The 22,192-nt window shown below is 41.9% G+C and overlaps 1 protein-coding gene across 1 annotated transcript; it reads left to right on the top strand.

Moving 5' to 3' along the window:
- Window positions 1-417: 417 nt before the first annotated feature.
- On the top strand, window positions 418-19,579 carry AQP1 (aquaporin 1 (Colton blood group)). Its single transcript, XM_027695466.1, has 4 exons — window positions 418-911; window positions 15,628-15,792; window positions 16,195-16,275; window positions 17,802-19,579. The coding sequence occupies exons 1-4, from the start codon at window positions 522-524 to the stop codon at window positions 17,979-17,981; spliced, it is 816 nt and encodes a 271-aa protein (XP_027551267.1). The 5' UTR covers window positions 418-521; the 3' UTR covers window positions 17,982-19,579.
- The last annotated feature ends 2,613 nt before the right edge of the window (window positions 19,580-22,192 follow it).

Here is a 22,192-nt window from a genome sequence, read left to right as displayed (position 1 = left end):
GCTGTTCTCTGCTGCCGCTGAAGCTGAGCGTGAATAACTCACCAGCCTGCACAGATAACTTTGCTTTTCGTTTCAGTCCGGCTCGAGACAGAAATCCCATCAAAGCTTTCATTCCAATCCCCGTGCTGAATGATGACACAGGAGTTCGAGAAGTAGAGGGTAAAAAAAAATTCCTGAGGCGCTCCTAAAGATTTTTCCAAGAATTTTTAAAAGCCTCTTAAAAACGGCGGCAGAGATCGAACGCTGGTAAGGGAGGGGAAAGAAAAAAAAAAGGAAGAAAAAACTTTGGCAGGCAAACAGTGTCTTACATCAATCTAACAGTCAGCATCTATGTAGATGTTCTTTCCTCCTTTTGTGCAACACCCCTTCCCTCCTACAGACCACCCAAAGCCCTATAAATAATCCAAGGACTGTATTTTTCCTCCAGATTTCTCTTCAGACCTCAAAGGAAAAACTATCAGGCAGAGGAAGGGAGAGAGGGAGAAGGGAAAGTGAGGAGGGGAGAGAGAGAAAGAGGAAAGATGGCTAGTGAGTTCAAAAAGAAAATGTTCTGGAGGGCAGTGGTGGCTGAGTTCCTTGCCATGAGCCTCTTTATTTTTATCAGCATTGGCTCGGCTCTGGGCTTCAGCTTCCCCGTGGTGGGCAACAAAACATCCACGAGGTCCCAGGACAACGTGAAGGTCTCGCTGGCTTTTGGGTTATCCATCGCTACCATGGCCCAGAGCGTGGGCCACATCAGCGGGGCCCACCTGAACCCGGCTGTGACCCTGGGGCTGCTGCTCAGCTGCCAGATCAGCATCTTCAAGGCGCTCATGTACATCCTTGCCCAGTGCCTGGGGGCAGTGGTGGCCACGGCAATTCTGTCAGGAGTCACCTCCTCTCTCCCAAACAACCTCCTGGGGCTCAATGCGGTGAGTAGAAACTTTTAATTCCTCCTTCTTTATTTTTTTGTTTGTTTTTTTTTCCCAAGTAGAAATGTAACACCTGTAACCTACTAAGGATGTGTGTGGTGGGGGGGTAGTGATGGTGACCTCAGGCAGCCAACTGCTTATTGTAGCAGAGAATTCAGCCCTGCCTGATTCCAGGATGGATCTGTGTCATAGGGATGGTCCTTCCTCCCCACCCCTATTTCGGAGCTTTAGGACGTTCTGGTCAGAATGAGTTTTGCTTATGTTCAGTTTTTTACATCCAAGTTGCTGAAAGGTGGCTCTTGGCAACAATTTAACACTGAAATCTCTGGCAGTTGCCTGATTTTCATGATTCTGAGGGTCTCTAAGGTGACATGCTGATTAATGAGCATTTAACAGTGTTGTTTTGGCTTCTGTGAATGTGGTTCATTTTCAATAACTAATTAATGATTTGTGTAACCTGATGATGACTGCAATGAAAACCGGTGGGAGCAGAGAGAGATGTGTAGCAAGAGAAACCCTGTCCCCAAAGGTGTGAGCTTCACCTGTTGCATTAGGCAGAGTGCTCAGATCCTGCCTGACACAATCCCAGCTGCCCTTTCTGTGTGCTTCTGTGCAAAAATGGGACAAACCCTGAATTCTCAAGTGTAAAGATGTGAGGCAGCTGCAGGTAACAGGGGTACAGGTTTCATCCCTCTCCCAGCCAGATGCTCACATCATGATGCCTAAAAACCGCCTGCCCACAGCTCCTCCTCCTCAAAATGTTGTCATTTTGCTGTTGTTGTTGTACCATAATAGGAGAAAAAAAGTCTAAATACACTTTTAAACTTGAAATCATCCCACTGTCAGAGGCAGTGCTGTAGCCACTGCAGTACACACAGTACTATAAATGGAAATTGCCTTCTAGTCACTTATTTCACCTGATCTCTTAAGAACAAGTATTTCACATATTTTCTGTAGTCCCTTTCTTGCAGAATGCTTTTAACTTGAACTAGTTTGAAAGATCTACCTAACTGAAGGGATATTTGGGACATAAAACTGCAGATACAGTACCTTTTCTGAAATAATCTAGGCAAAATATTAAAATGGTTTTTGCATGCTGTGGCTTTACAGCTAATTCAGAAGATGAGCCAGTTTTTGAAAACCTAATAAAATCTGATGTTAAGGTGATTCCTGAGCAGCTCAGTGTCATCCACCCTGGTGTTACTCTGAGTTGGCTGCTTTCCTCCCTCGAGCCTGGTGCCTGCAGCTATTCCGCCCTGCCACCGTCTTGGAAATTCTGATGGGTTGACTCAAAACACTTTGGGGAAGAAAAGCAAATAATTTTATTGACTCCAGAAGGCTCTGTCTGTGTGTGTGATACATGATCCTTTCCTCTGAAACCACTGGCAGAGGGAACAGCTCAACCACATGGGACAGGGGATCCACCCAAGTGGTTTCCTCGAGAGGTCCAAGTGCCATTAAACACGGGAGGTCTGGTTTTGGTAGCACTTGAGCTTGGTCTTTCCCTTTTGCTTCCATGAAATCCTGATAACTGGTTCCTTCCTCTAACCAAAAGCCCTAAAACTGGCCATTTGTAAAGTGGGGTAAAGGTCTTCTTGCTCCTCAGTCAGTAACTCCCCGAGCTACAAAGGCAAAAGTAGGCAGTGTTAAGTCTCCATCATATAAATTTTGCAAATTTGGCCACAGTTTCTGTGCAATGAATTAATATAGTTCCTAAAATCCTTGGACTCAGTGTTTGTCATTCTCATAAACTCAGAATTTTGATTTTTTTTTCTTTTCTCTTTCACATCCAGTTATAAATGTTCTGCCTAGAGGAGCAGTGGGGAGACCTCTCTGGGGATGGGGAGGGCAGCAGCTGCTCTTCTCCCTTGCAGGAAAGAACCAGACAGGATGGGAAAGAAAATCCATTCATTTCCCAGTGACAGGCTTGGAGTGCCTGGGGAGGGGAGAACTGAGAGTGGAGTTGAGTCTGAGCTGTGCTTGTGCAGAGCTGTTCTCAACAGGGCACATCCTGAAACCACAGCCCAGCACCAGGTGCCTCCCTCAGCAAACACAGGACGAGGAGAAACCACGGACAGTTGCTTTTATGTTATGCTTTTTAACCCGAGGACAAGGAGGGGAGGGACAGAGCTGGCATCCCTGCCAGATGCTTTGTCTTCCTGCCCTTCTTGTGGGAAATGAGGTGTAGACTGACTACTGAGATGCTTGTTTGATACGGTTGGGCAGAGGGCTTGGGTATGTGGGACTTCACTCTCTGTCCTGACCCTGCCGTGCTCTTGGAGAGGTGTTTTTTTTTCAACAGGAAAAATGGGGTGGAAGCAGTTTAATGCAGTGAGTGACCATCCAGTGTTCCCAGTGGATACTGGGTGGGGTTGCATGCCTGAGCTTAGATTTCTCCTGCCCAGTTGTAGGTCCTGCACTGAGGGACCAAGCTAAGAATCCATTTCCATAGGCTCCTCTCTAGTTCACAGAGAAGGAGAGACAAAGAGAGGGACTTCAGCCTTTAGATCCATTAAGTTGTCCTCCAGAGACACCTAGATCTTTGGCATGATGAGGCTCCAGGCTTGAGATCCTCTGCTAAGTATCCAGAATTAAGTGGGATAAATTTGCGTCTTTCTCATTGCCCAAAGATAACAAGGGAAACACAAGCAAATGAAGCACAAAACCCAGCCATGGAAGGTGCAAGGCTAAAGAGAAAGAAGGGAGAATGAAAATGCAGGATGTTCCTTTAACGTGTTCCGTATTAAGATCTGTTTTACACTAAGACAAGCAAAGCAGTCACACATTAACAGTTTGATCCAAACTTTACTGAAGTCAAAGGAAATATTTTTAGTTACTTTGGCTGGTTCCGAGCAAGACATTTTGGACAATATTCAGGGATGTATTTAGATTACTGAATCCTTTTAAAACACTTAACTTCCAATATATTCTAGTAGTGGTGTGGGTGCCAAAGTAAAAACTTGGAGAATTGGAAAAGCTGAAAGAGGAGTATGCAGTGTGCTTGCTCTCTAAAAAAATCAGATATTTTTCCTTGCATCATGCTGTATCTTTTTTTGGAAGTTGATTTACTACACGCTACAAGTTTCCATTAGGTAAAACTGTAAGAATAGAGAATACCTAATCCCAAATGCACTCATCTGCCAGCAGAGCTGGCTATTGTCTAGTGAGGACAGATCTGTAGTTTGTGCTTTAAGGTAACACAATATTTGCTGTTCAGCAATGATTATCTGGAGAACTTTTATCAAGCTTTTAAAAGCATTCTGAGGAAATTTCTTTTGCTCAGGTTAATTTTATATATTCAATTAATCAGAGTTCGTGAGAAACGCAGACAACGCTTTACAATTTCATATTTTCTGTGTTTTGGCACACAGATTGGAGTGCCAGGAAATGTGCCCCCTAACTCTCGGGGCTATAATTTAGAAAATATTTGAAAACTCTGCCTTCAAAGTGTGTGATGAAAGATGTTGTTTTAAAAGTTAGAAGTGGATCAAAAAGTGTAGGCAAGAAAAACAGACCTGAAGGTAGCGTTGCTCGGGTAGATAAAGAGAAAAGAAAAACAACCAAGAATAACAAATAGAAGGACTTGGGTTTAGAAAACACTCAGTGGACTGATAAATGTTGTTTGCATAACTGAAGTCCTTTCTGGAAAAGCCAGGAGAGATCTGTGGTCAGTGGATTTGGAAGTTTGGTGCATTTTCTCAAGACAGGTGAATAGTCATATAGATGCTATTCTTGGAGCTTGGAAAGTCACCTGTTGCTGGAACACCTTTTGGCTTTCCAGTGTGACTGGCTGTGTCTCTGCCACTACACCTGAGAGCAGTATCCCCAAATCTGGATCAACTGTGGCAGAAGAATTTGTTCCCATGAGGGTGAAAACATCCTCTGGTGATAAACAGCATCTAAATCCTTTCTGAAAGTCAGGGAGAAAGGAAACCTTTGCTGTCCTTGACTCTTCACACCAGGGCAGTACCTGCTGCTTTGAGACACCTTCCACCCTCACCAAAGTCTCCCCACAGAATCACAGAAGTGTGGAATGGTTTGGTTTGGAAAGGACCTTAAAGCCCATCTCATTCCAACCCTGTGCCATGGGCAGAGACACCTTCCACTAGCCCAGGTTGCTCCAAGCCCCATCCAACCTGGCCTTGAACACTTCCAGGGATGGGAATGAGTTCTCTTTCCATAACCAATCCCACTAAGTGGGATTGTGATCCAGCACCAGCAAAGCAGCTTAGAACCCTTATGCTGGAGATGTGGTTTTTTCTCTGCTGTCGATACGTTCCCCAGCTCCAGCCTTATTCTGGTGTTTGGGGAAGATGAACAATCTCTTGTTTCCAGGAGACTGGAACATAGGATGGGGCACAGGATATATGGATCCTTATCTCCTGCACATGATTTTATCTCGAGGGCGTCAACCCTAGTGATTTTTCTCCCAAAAAATTTCCAAGGCACAGAGACTTCAAGTGCAAACAGAAAATTGCCCCCGCACTGGGAATTCCCTTTCGTAAAGTCGACAGCTGCCACACCTTTTAATGGTATTCCTGGGTCTGCACTGAAGTTTTTACCCTGATATTTCTCGTTGAATCTTTCCAATCCTTTAGAAAGTTCTCTCAGTGGGGATCTTGGATGGGAATCGCCAAACTCCCAACGTTTGGTCCAGCCCAGTGCGCCACTGGTGGCCCTCTGACCAAGGGGGAGCAGGACTTGCATGGTTGCCCTCGATGACTCAGTGTTTGCCTTGTGATTTCCCTCTCTCCTCTCGCCCGCGCCCTGCGAGTCTGTTCTCCTTCAGCCTCAAATTAAACAAAGCCGGCTTGAGTTGGAAGAACTTCCAAAATAAACTGAGGGCTTGACAGTGTGAGTGGACAACTAAGTGATGCTGCTTTTCCTCTGAGTCAGTGTGGAAAATTGCAGCTCCAGAGGTGCTGCTGGATGGATGGGACAAGCAGTCAAGTTGCTGACCTTTAGCGCTCGTTAAAAAATCCTTGGATGCCTTTTTTTTTTTTTTTTAAATTTAGATTATATACTGTGACTTTCTCCAGTCTCAATGCAGTGAGGAGCTTCATTCTCCCTGTATCTACCCCCTGCACTCCCTGTTTTTGACCCAACATAGGTTTGTCCTGCCAGCCTTGTCTCTGCTGGGACATCTGCATCCTTGAGCACTGGGGCCTTTACAAGAAGTCACCGCATTTTTTGGAGTGAGCAAAATGGTTTCGGCGCATGAGATTAATCTGGGATTTTTATTTCTTGACAAAGAGCTGTCACAACAATGGCTCATTGTTCAACGTCAGTTTTTGCAGCAGAGGCCTTTCATGGCCTGCCAGCATTGTGTTGGATCGCCCCAGGCCGGGCAGGTGGGACACAGGAAAGGCACCTGCTCAGAACTGGCCACGGTCTTGGCCTCTTTCTAATGAGTTCACACAGTGACAGCAGAAACATTTGGGCTGGGAAGTGAACCTGATGGTTATCACCCCTTCTCTGGAGCACTTTGGGCTAACTTGGGTTATAGCTCCAATCCTTATCTCAGATCTCAGAGCTTATTATCTAATTTCCATTTCCAATGTTTGCTTAGTGTTTCTGTAATAATACAGCCCTGTCCCGAGATTTTGGCAGAGAACACTCAGGGATGCAGCAGCACAGCCACTTCTGGCACAAGGCAAGGCCTTAGTGATTATCCAGCAGCCTTTTGGTGCTAGAACAGAGGGGCTCAAGGGGGGTTTTGTACCATGGTCCACATCCAGAGAATCCAAGGACATCTGGCTCAGAATGTTTCAGAAATGGTCTGCAAGACTCAGATTAAAATGCCCTTTATTTATTTCTACATAGAAATTATAGAAATTGATTAAAGGAGTGCACAGAGGGTTGCAAAACATTGAGTTGCCATAGACCTAAACCCATTATTGATTTGGTAGATAAATTATTATTGTAATTCAAGTGGAGTCGTGCTGGGATTTTCAGAGAACAGTTTCTTTCTGTGTTTGACCAGCTGTCAAACTAAGTAGGATTAAGTGTGAAATATAAGGAAATTCATTTTGCCACCACCCTTCCTGACTGGTGAATAAAAAGTTAAAATGGTTTTCCCCTTCCATAGTGTTCTATGTGTTGTGCCATATGTATGGGATATTCTGTGTGTGTGTGTGTTCACACACCAGAGTGACAGATAGATAGCTATCTCTAGCCCAAATTCCATTTTTTAATTTAAATTTAAAAAGAATTTAAAAAAAAAAACTCTGTTAGTGGGTGTCTAAAGATCTTATATGGCAAGAACCACAGCCTGGGAACAAATGGAAACTTCCACAGTAAACATGAGAATGGATATTATGGATCAATTCCGGGTAAAATAATCCAATGGTAAGAAAAAACATAGAAGTCTTTGTAGCAGAGCTCATGGTCTTCAACAGACAATGAGAGCCTTCAGGGAGTCGAGAATAACATTTCTTTAATCAGAGAATCCTAAATGATATCACTATCTGGGCTGTATAGGTATTTTTAAGAGAGGCATTTTTAAAGCAAGGATACCAAACCACATCACAAGTACTAAAGGAAGAAAAAATAGCCCTTAAAAAATTTCCTGTTTGTCTCAAGAGGAAATTGCCTGTTTTCTTTAGAGCAATGGTACGTTTTTGCTTATTTGTCCATTCTGCAGCTTAATCGAGAGAATTCAATAGCAGAGAGGTCTTTACCTGGTACCACAATTGAAAATGCCAAAGAAATCTTCATTCTTAGAGAAATCCCTATTCCAGAGTTAAGGAAACCAATCCAAGCTATTTTGCTTGTGCTCAACTTCATAGACAATAAACAATCTGCATGTTATGTATCTGTATTTTTAAATTTCTGAATTTCCCTGCCTTTGTTAAAAGTAAGCAGAGGCAGCTTTTCCCCATGTGCTGATCTGGTACCTGTCACAGTGAGACCTCATGGTCTGTGGCTGTGCCCATCAGTACCTCCAGAATAACAATTATGCAGATGTCACAGAACATTTGAATGTCTCCTGGAGGTTTTCCTGGCCTGGCTGGGAGCAGCAGACAGTCCTTGTGTATTTATTAATGTGTAACCAGATGGGGAAATACTGCTCTTCCTGGCATCCAGAGCCAAAGCTGGTGCAGGTGTTTATCTGCTGCGGCTCCACTGATGAGATCTGAGGCTAAGGCAAAACATCAACCTGTTAGATTAAATATACAGAGCCTGACAGGCATCCTGGAGGAAACTATAAACAGCAGGAGGGCAAAAATGTGGCCTGAAATCTCTGCAAGGGGTTTCTCTTTTGGCATTTGTAGGCTAGAAAGGAGTAAAGAAATGCTCTGTGTGCTTCCCTGGATGAGCCCCGTGCATCCCTCTCGAGGAACCACCGAGAGGTATCACAGAAACCTAAACTTTTCCAGGCTCTTGGCACTAACTCTGTGCCAAGGGAGGTCAATGGATGCTTTCAGAGCAGAACTGTGGCACATTTCCTCACACACACACACAGCTTCTCCTGAAGGCAATGCTGACTGTGTTTGGACTGAGGAATGAGTAAGGTCGGTTTTGGCCCCTTTTCCTCCCTTTGTTATGACTTTTTGCCTGATGAACAAGGTGGTGAAATGAAGGAGCTGGAACTGTTCCCCTAATTCCTGAAATCCGTTGCACATATTCAGAGCTGCTTTTTCACTCCATGGAAATGCCGAGGCTACACAAGACTGACTGCATGAACTCCCTCAGACATGGAAAGTTTGAAAACTTCACAGTTTTGCTGGAGTGTTTGTCTAGAAATATAAAATATCACTTTGGTGCAATTGCCAAGAACCATATTGTGAGGTCTGCACAAATCCAGCTGGTTATTCCAGTAACAACATAGAGAGGAAGATCCTATTAGGCTCAAAATTCAGATATTCCCAAAAATTCTCAATTGAAAGACTGTCTCCTTTTGGGTTGGTAATACAGGAGATCACAAACAGCTCTGTGATATAAATGAGTGCTTCAAATGTTACAGAAAATTAACTATTTGCTGGGTAAAGAAAAAAAAAATACGAACCCTCACAATTCCTCATCCTCTGAACAGAAGGTGTTTATTTCTCAGCAGCAGGATTTAACAACAACAAAAAAATTGTTTCCCCAAAAACAACTTTCCCAGAGGCACATGAAAAAGTGAAAGTGTAAATAAGACAAATGGTCTGTCCCCAACCAGCTGTGCCAAATGCAAGTCCTATAGAGGGACTGACTTTTACTGCCTGTCGCTGGTCTGACATAAAAACTTTATGTGCTCTGGTTTAATATAAATTAAACCATCTCTCTTCTCTTCACTGGGCTGCTGTGACACAAAGCCCTGGCTGGTTTCTCCTCAGCCCTCAGGGAGGGTGGGAGGAGGGAGGTTAATCCTGTTCCTGGAGGGTGTCTGCTGCCCAAAGAACGGAAAATATGATTTCTGCTTTGGGAATTGAATGAGTCTCCTTTAGAGCTCTAAAGGTTGTATTTATAGGAAGGATAATCTAACAGAGGACAATATGTTTTGTCCCCAGGTTCTGCTGAACGTTTCTGTTGTTGATGTAGGACAGGATCCAAAGCTAATTTATAAGCAGCTTCTGAGTGCTCCTGTCATATAATTTTAAGTGAAACTCTTTAGATCTTTGCCTGTCTCTACTTCCTAAAGAAATGAGACTTTTGTACTCTCTGAATCCCTAGCACTCAATGGGTATAGAAACATCCATTTCACAGGGATATTGCTAAAGTGAATAACTGCAGTTAAATAGCCAGGGATAAAATCTCTGAATAAATTTTGACTATCAATTAAAGGAAGAGTTATAGCTATGGAGATCTGGGACAGAATTCCAGCAGAAAAAAGGTGTGTTATCAAGGTGGAATTTACCGAGTTCTTTTCATGACACAGCTGGAGCTGAAAGAGTGAGAAAAGTCTGAAAAAATGGCAGGTGAGGGAGAAGGAGATGGTTTGCAGGGAAGTAGAGCCATGAATTTCTGAGGTTACATTTGAAGAACATTGCATTGAAGAACTTTACCCAGCTAAACACTGAAATGATAGTTGGTATAAAGAAGCATAATTGATATTTCAAGCAAGGGGATGACGAAGAGAGAATGAACCATTTAAATTAATGTGAAGGGTTTCACTTATTAAGAAAAAGAAGGAAAATCAAAGAAGGGAAAGTTTAAGCTGCAGAAATAAAATGCAGTAAGATTGCAAGAGTTTTTTGGGTTTTTTTAATAAAATGCTAAAGATCTGCTTTTAAGAAAAATATCTGCCGTGGCAGAGGTAAGGTAATAATTTAGTGGGGATGGCTGAGATATGCAAAGAAAAAAAGTCCCAGCCATTAGTGTTGTTATATGTCTCACTAAATTGCTTTGACTTAAATTTTCTCCTTCTGAAGAACACCAGCCAGCAGGGCTTGCAGTGGTGTTTCATAAGACTGGGGAAAGCTGACATTCCCCTGCTAAAAAATAGACCTCTCCAATTCCAGAGGCCTACGATTTTTCAGGAACAATGAGAAACTAATCCCTGTTATATGAAAGTAAGCTGGGCCCTAGAAGCTACAATCCTGGGTTTGTTGGGTGAGGTGGAGCACAGCACCACGTGATGGAACCACCTTGCATAACAAACTGTCTTATCCATATAACGGGAAACAGGTTTGGACTTGATATACTTTTGCTCATAATGAGAAAAATATGAAGGCACCAGAGAAGTACACAGTGGGGTTTACCTTGGGCCAGTTTAATTTCCTGTCCCCATTTCTCTTCTGAAGGCGGACAACGGACAAATATCCTGTCCTAAAAAATTAAAAAAAAAAAAATCGAAAGGAAAGAAAACATACCATTAATTTGCCCAAATTGTTGCTGTGGAAGTCAGTCAGCTAAACATGGCAGCTAAGGGCACTTCTGAGGAACAAATTCCACAGTTCCTGCCTCCCGCCTGATGTGGAGAACTGGAAGCAATGCGACCGCTCCCCATTTCCTAGGACAAAAAGCAGGTGTTCCTCTCAGCTGGTTACTCCCATGTTCGTGGTTAGATAATGATTTTTCATTAATATTTACCTCAGGTTTAACAGTCCTTGTTTGATTACAGCTCATGTCTCTCGAGTCACTGATCAATATGTGTTATATCACCGGTAGATCTGTTCAGAGCCTTCACGGGGATTGATACATGACTTGTCTTTCCTCTCTTTGCTTCTGTCACCAGCTGCTTCTAGACATTAACTCAGCTGAGCCAGAGCAGCACTGGGGCAATCCTGCCCCAAACCTTCCCTCAGGAAGAACCTTTCCAAAGAACTAAGGTCCCTTATATGATATTTCAGCTTGGAAAGGACCTCTGGAGGTCTCTGGTCCAACCTCTTGCTCAAAGCAGGGTCAGTGCTGAATTCAAACCATATTTCTCAGGAGCAGCATTAACAGATAAAGTTAATATTTGAATGGGGACCCATTCCATCTCCAGTAATGCAAAGCAGAGGGCTCCAACTTGCCTTAAGTGCTTCTTTAGGTTCCAATCAGTGGCACCTCAGGAGCTTTCTTGATAAGATTTGATTTCTGTACATTTATTGAATTGCAGCAGGTTTTTATTCCATGAAGTTGTTTAGATTCTCAGTGAACCAGGGTAAAAATCTTAATCATAGAATCATTATTGTTGGAAATGGTGGAATTCTGCTCACAGGATACACCTCCCTTGGTATGTCTACATGGAGGTTTCTGCTTGTCATCTGGGTGCTGTGACAGCCAAGAGAGAATTACTCAGTGCAAGTTAATGCAGCCAAGACTGATTCAGCTGATCAGATACATGTATCTACATTTAACTCTCAGCTCTTGCCAGTGATGTAACCCATTTCTCATGTGTGTTTCTGGTCCCTCTTCTGTCAAAATAGTGCCTTAAAAATGAAGTTTCGTGGAATTATTCATGTGAACAAAAAAGGAGAAGAAGCCTAGATAGACTGCTGTGGTGTGGGAAACTGTGTTGGAGATGAACATGGATCTGAGTGTTTCGTTTTCATCCCTTAAAATGTGTTTGGTTCCTTCCAGCACTGAATCTACTCAAGTCTCCCAAGTTTGAAGCATGAAAATCTCAGGGAGCCACTGAGCTGTTCCCTGTCCTCTGACATTTTTTTCTGTGACGTTAATGACCATTTTTGGGCTGGGATGAGAAATGTCAGAGACTTCCAGCAGATTCATCAAAGGCAAATGTCAGCCCATAGACCTTGTGACCAATGAAGGGAAGAAAGTCATTGCAGTGTAGGTACAGTCACTGGAAAATGCCCCCTTCACCCCAACACTAAGTAGAAGTGGCTGTTTATTATGTTTTGAGGCATTATTTTGTCTATTCAGGCACCAGGGATATGATCACCTCATATTCTTGATGTTCTCTGTAGCAGACTGCCAGATGTTAAGACCTGCTGTTGATTTTTAGTCAGGTTTAATGCACGGTACTACTAGATTTGGATTAAGCTTTAAACAGCCCTGAAGCTTCTGGAGCCAGGTATCCTGCAAAAATCCAAGCTTTCCTTAAAAAACCCAGAATAACAAATGGAAAATACAAGGAAAGGACAACAAAGTTGTGTTGGTTGTGCTTACCTGGTTCTGCCAAGAGCTTAAACCAGCAGATTCAGAAGGTGCAAAATGCCTCATGTTGCACTGTTAGCTGGGTAACACTCACAAATACTCTGTGAACAAGGATGATATAAACATAAATATACACACATATATGTACATTTTAACTTGATACAAGGAGGTGCACCTTCCCACTCTCTTGGTGTTCCTCTCTTTGCTTCTGTCACCAGCTGCTTCTAGACATTAACTCAGCTGAGCCAGAGCAGCACTGGGGCAATCCTGCCCCAAACCTTCCCTCAGGAAGAACTTTTCCAAAGAACTAAGGTCCCTTATATGATATTTCAGCTTGGAAAGGACCTCTGGAGGTCTCTGGTCCAACCTCTTGCTCAAAGCAGGGTCAGCGCTGAATTCAAACCGTGTTTCTCAGGAGCAGCATTAACAGATAAAGTTAATATTTGAATGGGGACCCATTCCATCTCCAGTAATGCAAAGCAGAGCTTTGCCACAGCAAAGCAGAACTTCCAAGGTTTGCCTGGGTTTGCCTCCTTTTGGAACAGGTCCCAGAGCCTTTGCTCTGGGATCTTACGTTCCTGGCAGGCTGTGTAAAATTACACGCTGGAGGCAAGCAAGAGCTTTTCCTATGACATTTCCAGGTTTTCTTTGATTCCACACAGCCCGTCAATAAGTGTTGATTAGCGGGGAGAATGACCTCAAGTCACGTCAGCTGGAGGATGTGTTTTTCCTGGAGGGAGAGGAAGAATATGATTTCCACCTCTCAAAGATAAAGATTATCACGGGTTTTTAAAGCCCAGTTACGCTCTTATTGTCTTTTGTCTTTTACAGAAGCCCTTCCAACGAAAGGGAAGCCTAATGGTTTAATCTTTTAAAATGTCAGGGCTTGTGAAATGTTGACATTGATGCGTCAGACCTCAGATATGGATTCTCTGGGGTTTAAAAGCTGCATTATGATAGAAAATAATTTAGTTTCTTCTCTGCTTTTGGGTGTGTGTGTATCAGTCACTTATTTGCTAAGACACCTGGATTTAAGTTTGGCCATTTGACCTTCCAGATGTGAGTAGGATTTTCCAGAGAGTCTACAGTCCAGATTCCTAAATTGCTTTTGATATCAAGGAAATGCATTTGAAGATCTAATTTATTGAGATACACAAATCCCACTGTCTCTGCAGTGAAAAACAGTATTTATTTTTAACAGGGGATGACTTAAGTAATAGAATATTAATTTAGAGATATATCAGGAATTCAGCATGAATTTCTGGATCATGCAATTTTCAGTGCTGCCTCATACGTATATATTTATGTCAGACTGACACTTCTCACATGTAAGTCCTATTAATGCTGAAGGTTTCATTAATTGATTTCAGTTTCTACTGCATGGATGATGAAGGAACCAAAATATCCACCATTTCAACCAAAATTCCCTTCTATTTGTGGATAAACTGCTTTTAACTGCGAGGATATCACTCCTGCATATTGAAGAACAAGACATAAAAATATATTATTAGCACTTCAGATTAGCAGGACTTGGAAATCAGTTTATTTTCACTGTTTTTATGCTGACCAAAAACTGAGATTTTTTTTTTCCATGCTTAAAAATTAGATATGATGCTACTTTGTCACAGAGAAGAAACAAGAAAAGTGAGTAGAAAAGGTGGACAGTGAAAGAGTTCAGTTAAACGTCTTTAAGTTTTAATGTCATTGAAATATTAATTTAGGGAAAATTAAGGCGTAAAACCACAAAACCGGATTTATGGCACAATTTCCCATAGTTTCATTGTTCTGGATAGGTCACAATAACATGTAATTATAGTTTTGCCAGGTATGACCCAGCAATTTTCAATGCAGAGGCTCTGACAGAAGGGATAACCTACTGACAGCAGTATTTTTGAGCAGAAGTTTTGCAGAGTTTGCTTCCTACTCCGAGTCACTCCCAGTCTCAGTTTCTCTGGCCTGTGTCCAAGCTCATGTTTCATCCTGTCCATGCAATTGAGTTATTTCTGCTTAACACCAAGTTATTCAGCTCAGTAACAGTCTTGCCTTCACTTATTGAAGACACCACTGAACACAGAAATTAGAAGTAGAACTCAAAACTTTTTATAAAAATGTTTTAGCTCCGTGGTTTCTTGTTAAGCACAAATTTCCATCAGTACCCCTGAAATGTTGTCAGCATTTCTACTCTGTAATATTCATTTATGTGATTACTATGGTTTCAGTGTGTCATACAGCACTTACATTTATAAGAAACTCTACTGATTTCATGACTAATAATACCATTGGAATATCTGTGTCTGCCAGTTTGAGTTTTTCTAGACAATCTGCTTTGCTCCAGGAGGAAATTGAAACATTTCTCCCATGAACTCCTGAGGATTCCTGAATTGTGGGTGCTCTTTTATAGATCCCAAAGAAGTTGAATGAGATTTAATTTAGGTCTAAGGTGCCAAAAAGAATCTACATGTGAGTTAAGTGCCTAAGCTCTTCGTAGTCAAATGAGATCTATACAAAATAAAAGACAGACCTTTCAGTGATCACCTACATTTCATCAGCTGAATGCATCTCCTCTCCAATGATCACATCCATTACCTGTTCAAGTTAGAGATACATTGCCTAAATATTGACATCTAGAGGGTTTTTAGTCACCTTTGGTCTTCTGTAGGATTTGTGTTATATGTACCACTCCCACAGAAGCACTTGATATCTCAGGTCATTGCACGTGGCATTAGAGGAATATTTTCAGCCAGTATCTTAATATTAATGTGGAAATCTCAGAAGCAATGAGTGAATGCCCTCAGGCACCACAGTTCACTTCTGAAAAAGTAAACTTTGCTAAGGGAGAATCTCTGGTTCATTTGTTTCTCACGTGTAGATGAGTTATGTTCTCATTCTGTGCAGTGGTTGAGTGTCTGCTCTGTCTGGATTCAGCAGCCACTCTATCATGGTGATTAACCAAGGAATTTGATTATGCCTAGGCTTGACTAGAGCAGTGCAAGATTCAAAACTAATTTCCATTCACTTTTCTTCTTTTTTTTTTTTATTTTCCCCCATTAAGCAAAACTCACCCAAGGAAAGAAACAGCTGTACAGGTCTCTATTTTCCTGTTGAGAAAATAGCTCCTACAAAAATTTGTTACACTGGTTGAAGTCAGGCAGGAACACCAAGTGACATTGTCCTTCTTGTCCCCCTGCAGCTCTCAGAGGGAATCAATGCAGGCCAAGGACTGGGGATCGAAATCATTGCCACCTTCCAGCTGGTGTTGTGTGTCCTGGCCACCACGGACCGGAGAAGGAACGATGTCTCGGGATCTGCACCCTTGGCCATCGGTCTCTCTGTTGCCTTGGGGCACCTGCTTGCTGTAAGTTTTAGCCCTCACAGTTTGCACCTGCAATATCCCAACCCAGGACGAACCAATGAAGGCAGGAAGATGATGAGGCAATGATAGTTTATTCCTTCTCCTTCCACTTCTGAGACTCTCTCTGTTTCTGCAACACACATGGCCCTTCTTTCATGGGCTGTGTGGCTGTGGCAGTGAGTGGTGAGGTGGCACACCTGGCAGGCATTGCTGTGTAGGACCCGTTGTCCTGGTGGGACAGGACAAACATGTGGCAAACATTCTTCCTCCTTTCTCCGAGGAAGAATGGGTGGGGTGAATAAAGCTGTTGGGAGCATCCAAACCCTGCTGCAGGCTCCCACCTGCCCTGCTGTGAAACGGGGGTGCCACATGTGCCTCACACTGGTTCTCTTTCCCCCTTCCCAGATCGACTACACCGGCTGTGGAATTAACCCGGCCAGATCCTTTGGCTCGGCACTGATCGCCAACAACTTCGAAAATCACTGGGTGAGTTGGATATATTTCTTTACCTCAAAAGAGCCTCTGAATATGCACAACCTAAAGATCAGAAACATTTAAACACATATCAGTAGGACCAGCTCAGCGAGTTGCCATTTCTATTTCATTTAACAACAAAAAGTCTCCCTTCACTCCTGACCAGCCTCAGGCAATCAGAAAGTCCTCAAGCTCATTCAGTCTCTGTGTTCAAAGTAATGCAGTAGATTTTCTTTGGTTATTTCCCCTTATATTTATTTATTTTGAACATTTTGCATGTTTAAGCCTTATTACACAAAATCCTGTGTTGTGTATTTATTGTTTAAACTGAGTTTTTGAAGCGCCGCTGCTTAATCTGGTAAAACCCAATTTAGGAAGATTCTCAAGCGGGTTTATATGAAATGGATCATCCAATATTTGAGAGCCAATAAAATGTTAAGCATCTTAAAGTTTTAAGTGCCTGCTTATGTGTTTTCAAGGATAAGTGCTCTGGAAACACTATAAATTTTAGATTATTCCCCGTGGTTAAATGTGGTTAAAATGAGCAGCTCCACAAAAATTTATTGATTTCACCAAAGCTCAATAAAGAAGGCTGATAAAAAAGTTGTAAATGAGCATGTGTTCTTGAATATATAAAATGTAGCTTGTTCCAGCTCTCCTACTCATGATTTTGGCAGTCAGTTGCATAGGCATTGGTGGAAATTGAGTGATACTACAACGAGTTGTGAAAATTGTGGGTATGGATGCCATTTTAATCTAAAGAATAAAATACAAAAGAAGGATACTGGGGAAATTTTAAAATATTTCCCACAAAAATTTCTATTGGGATACTGGGGTAAAGCAACTAAGCTAGTAGTTGGAATTTTCAGAATTTAATAGAAAAATTGTTATCCTTTGTACAGACAGAAGGAGATGGAGGTAATAATTTATGTTAGACTAGTGGTATTGCTGAATAAAACAAAAATTTTTCAGACTCAGTGACTCTTTGGCTTTTCAAATCCTTCAATATCATCAGTTATTTCTAATAAAATCAACTTGTCTACCAAAATCCTTTTATTACCTCTCCTTCCAAACTTTACTTGCCTTGAGTGGTTAGACCAGTTCAATTACAGCAATATCACAACTAAAGAGCAGCTAGCAGGAAATTAAGCCCTTAATTAGGTCCTCATTAAGTAATACTTTCAGATTCACCCATCACTGGAAGTTGATGGGAGAATGGAATCTAATGCCCTGTTGTCTTAGAAATTGTGCTCTGCTGCCAAACCTACCTTGAAGCAGCAGAGATGTTTTAGCAGTAGATACCCAATTTTAAATGTCAGAACTTGGCAACACAGTCACAGTTATTCACCTCCTGGTCTATCACCAATTCGTGGTGAGAAATTCCTGGTCTCTTGCCACGTGGTTAAGTAAACATTCGGGTTTCGGTGTAAATTTGATGTTCTCAATGTAATTTTTTCTGTGAGAATGAGGAACTTTGCAGAAAAGCTTCAAGTACAGGAAGACCTGATGCATTAACTGGGCTTGGACCTGTGTTTCAGATCTTCTGGGTTGGCCCAATCATTGGAGGAGCAAGTGCTGCCCTGATCTACGACTTCATCCTGGCTCCCAGGACCAGCGACCTGACCGACCGCATGAAGGTGTGGACCAGTGGCCAGGTGGAAGAGTATGACCTGGAAGGAGATGACATGAACTCCCGTGTGGAAATGAAGCCGAAATAAAGGAGGACAAGGAAGGGGAAACAAAAAAAAGAAAACAAAAAAAAAAAAAGAAAAAAAAGCAGCACATTGGTTTCCGAAGATTTTATCAGTGTTATAGACTCTTTGTAAACCAGCAAGCAGTACTTCGTTTTTTTTAATTCAATATGGTTTTCCCTTTTATGCCCCCAATCCTAATAATGTTGTTTTGTTTTTTTTTTTATATCTGTGGTTTGTCAATTATAGAGTCTTCGGGCCAAGAAGTCATTTTTAGACACCTTTGCATGAGCTAAATAAATTGGGCTGAAATTTAGCCCCTCCCTTGCTAGCACCAAATTTTCTGGTGTATTTAGCATGGGCAGTTCTCCCACCACATCACTCAGTAATGATAAGTAGTTCAAATGACCAGTCTGTTTGCTGAAAGAATAGATATTGAGGACAGAGAACCATCATAACATGGGACTTACATCTGAAAAAAAGCATTTATACAAAAATGCAAGGCTGGTGTCTAATGCCAGCAATGCATGGGAAAACCTATCTCAAATCATTGTCCAAAAGTCTCTTTTGGAATGAAAGGCCACTAAAAATTACTTGTTATGTAGAATTAACCATAATTTTGTAAATGCTTGACCTTCTCTGAGAAGGAGGGCCAGAAAAGTTTAGCAGGGTAAAAATTTCCAGAGTCTCGGAATCCTTTAGACTTTCCAGTGTTTCAGTCTCCCTGAACCTGCATCCAGCTCATGGTGAGGGGAGAGAATGTGGGACAAAAAAAATGTACAGATATATTAATTCCTGGGAAGTAATAACTAGAAGTCAAATAGGAGAGTAGTAATGACAATGGCCACAAGAACAACATGGTGCCAGTGTGTGAACAGGATCTGATTGTTCCTGTGACTACTCTGCTTGTGTTCATCTTATGTAATTTATCTGCATGTTTTATAGCAAAACAAGGAGAAAAGGAGTCCCCTTTCTTTGTGACCCCATTCCAATAGCCAGCGCTGTGACCTTCAGGGACAACAAATAGATGTACACACAATCTATTTTCTAATGAGGGACAAATACATACCTGTGTGTAAGTCCATTTTGGGGGTCATTGCTTTGTTTTTTATATATATATATAAATGTTTATATATATGTTTTATACAGAAAGCCTAGTATACTGTTTTGTAAGAAAACAAGAGCATAAAGACAAGTGGAAAGAAAAGAATTGCAGCAGTGCTTAGCAAAATAAATGACACTGGAAACGTGGAGAAAATCAACACTTTAAATGATCTGAAAGACTATTTTCTGTTTTTGGTTTTGTGTGTGTGCTACTTATGATTTCCTGAGTAACCCAAAGCATTAGCTGGTCTTACCTACTAACTGTAGAATATAGTTAAAGCAGATACATGCTGATATACTTGTTCTGCACTAAACAGTTTTCCATAAGAAATGAGGCCCAGGGGAATCTAAATAAAAATCAGCACAGTCCACCATTTAGACAAACACCCCAGGGGCAGTGGGAGGGATGTCTCCTCTTAAAGAGACAGTGAGGCATGGGAATTGAGAGAGGATTGACACAGAAATCCATATGGGTTGGATCATTTCATCAACTTGAGCAGATGTGCAATGAAAAAAAATAATAAAAAGGAAAATCACCAGCAAAATAAACCAGAATATATTTTATCTCTCTTGTCTACACTTGGTGTGCTATCCCGTGTATTGTCTGTGTACATAGAGCATGATTGGGTTTTGGCGTGGTTTAAAAATAAACAAAATCAGTTGTGCTAACAAATGAACTGTTCATGATTCTTGATTTTTGATTTGCTGTGTAACACAGTGCAATTTCATTTTCTGTACCATTCTTCAGGTGGTAAAACTGAGGCAGTTTCTGCTTTTCCACTCCTGACTGCTCTTTTGATTTGATGCTATCCTCTGGGGAAAGGAGTGTTCCTTGTTTTATGGCAGGCAAAGCAGGCCCTCACCTGGAATTAAACTCTATCCAAATACTTAGAAATATCCAGATACTTAGAAATGGAGCAGATCCCACAACCTTCTTATCTACCTTTCAGAATATCTTTTCAATTTTATTTGCTGTTGTCCCAGTGCATCCATTGACTCCTAATTAACCTTTTTTTGCCTTACAAAATCTGAGCCAGAGCAGCTGCAGAAGTCATCCAAAGTGAACATTTGTTTTGACAAGCTTGAGGTAAATTAACACTGCTGGTGACGGAAGAAATGTGAGATTCACAATTTGTTCCTTAGGCCACACCCTGCAAAGAGCAACATCTTGGCTTATCTTCTGCACTTCAAAGCCCAAAACTTTGAAGACAAGCAAGACTGGCTTCTCCTTTAGGGTGTAATAGACCTATGTCGTGTTAGCTGCACTAGCTTATGATCACCAAAATAATAAATAAAATAGATTAAAGATGTACAATAGTTGTTTCACTAGTGAAAAAAAACAAAGAAACAACCCAAATCAAAGTAAATTGTGATTTTTTTGGTGTGTTTTATAGAATCATAGAATCATTGGAAGTTTTGTGTTAGAAGGGACCTTAAAAATCACCTAGTTCCAACCCCCTGCCGTGGTCAGGGACACCTTCCACTAGACCATTTATTCACAGTGATAATGTTTAAACAATTTACAGTGGCTCTTAAGGAAATTAAATTAAGAAAAAGAAAATTCAGCAGCATTCCAGGCTTAAACCCCTCCCTTCTTCTTAAAGAAAGCAAAGCTTAATGGTCCACTTAAAGTGCTTTTGTAGTGCTTAGATCCTGAAATGAGAACAGCAATTCAGGCCATGGCTGTTCACTCCTGGCACAAAGGGTTTTGCTTTGTGCTGGACAAGAACACTTCAAAGTTATTATCATCTCATTAAAATGTTGGGAAGACACCCAGCAAAGGAATTAAAAGCACGAAGCAGCAAATGTTGAAACCCACTTGCAAATGTCAAGTGGGCAAATGTGATCAGCCAGAAACTCAACAAAATCTCCCTGACAGAGCAAGCCTGGGACTTAAACGTGTTTGAACAGCTCCTGTGATGTAGCACTGAGAATTCCTGACCTGTGGACTAATAGGAATTGTCTGGTGATTCCCAGGCACAAACCTCTGTATTTGTTGCCCATTCTAAGAGGAAAAAAAATCATAGAATCCTGGAATGGTTTGGGTTGGAAGGGACCTTAAATGGCATCCAGTTCCAACCCCGCTGCCATGGGCAGGGATGTGACCCCCCCAGACCAGGTTGCTCAGAGCCCCATCCAAGCTGGCCCTGAACACTTCCAGGGATGGGGCAGCCACAGCTTCTCTGGGCAACCTGTGCCAGGGCATCCCCACCCTCACAGGGAAGATGATAAAGGGTAGATGCTTCCATGGATTACCTGGGAACCACCCACCCTGGTCTCAGTAGCCACCCACCAAGTAGGTCACAGCACACAAATACCTGCACTCCCTGTAAGAGACAAAGCAGAGGGAAATATTCCGGAGTCCAGGAACGTGATTTTCAATGCCTGTATGAACCATCCCAACTAACAGTCTCCCAAACTTTTCCTGGGCGATGTTGAGCCATCCAAGATGATCCACTAAGTTTTGTCTGAGGTGTGATCCCAGGGTTGTGCAGGGGCTCTCGCTCTGTGGTTTAGACAACTGACAATTTATCTGCTGTTTTTTGCATGTTCCAGCATGAGACAACTCGGAAGAAACCAGAGGAAGGTGCTTTGGATTCACCCCTGGAGAAATCCCTGTCACTCCATTGACTCTATAGGCAATCTATGGAGATGTGGTTCCTAACTTTAGCCATCTATCTTTAGAATTAAATACAAATTCTGCCTTCCCATTGTAACTGTGGCAATTTAATTTTAGATTTCGTGCTGCTCGACTCTACGTAGACTTTTAACACGTGCAAGGGAAGAAAGGCAATTGAAACCCAACATAATGACAGCCAATACTCCAGGAAGCTTCCATTGTCCTTCCATATCCACCAGCTGCACCAGTCACAATTCACAGTTTCGTGTTTTTAAAAATTAGAATAACACAATAATACTAATGCAGAGTTTCTCAGAGTATTTCAGTGTTTTCCCTTCTCTTACCCAGCTGAAGTTTGGACGTGCCAAGAGTCACACAATAAATTATATTAAGAACATGGCTGTTATGATTCAGTTGAAGCCTGGGTTCTAGTAAACATCTATGACAAGAATGGTTCTGGGTTTCATTCAAGCCTGATGTCCTTGAAAGTACCATATTTTGGGTATTTAAGTTG

Source organism: Neopelma chrysocephalum, unplaced genomic scaffold, assembly GCF_003984885.1.
Source record: "Neopelma chrysocephalum unplaced genomic scaffold, ASM398488v2 Primary Assembly neopelma1_101, whole genome shotgun sequence".
Classification (NCBI taxonomy): Eukaryota; Metazoa; Chordata; class Aves; order Passeriformes; family Pipridae; genus Neopelma; species Neopelma chrysocephalum.
Note: the sequence above shows the minus strand (reverse complement) of the source record. Positions and strands in the feature narration are given on the sequence as shown.

What these genes read in the sequence shown, in the direction of transcription:
- AQP1 (XM_027695466.1), top strand. Translation starts at nt 522, where the DNA reads ATGGCTAGTGAGTTCAAAAAGAAAATGTTCTGGAGGGCAGTGGTGGCT. An exon ending in ACCTCCTGGGGCTCAATGCG is followed by an intron (nt 912 to 15,627) that starts GTGAGTAGAAAC and finishes GTCCCCCTGCAG; the next exon opens with CTCTCAGAGGGAATCAATGC. An exon ending in ACAACTTCGAAAATCACTGG is followed by an intron (nt 16,276 to 17,801) that starts GTGAGTTGGATA and finishes CCTGTGTTTCAG; the next exon opens with ATCTTCTGGGTTGGCCCAAT.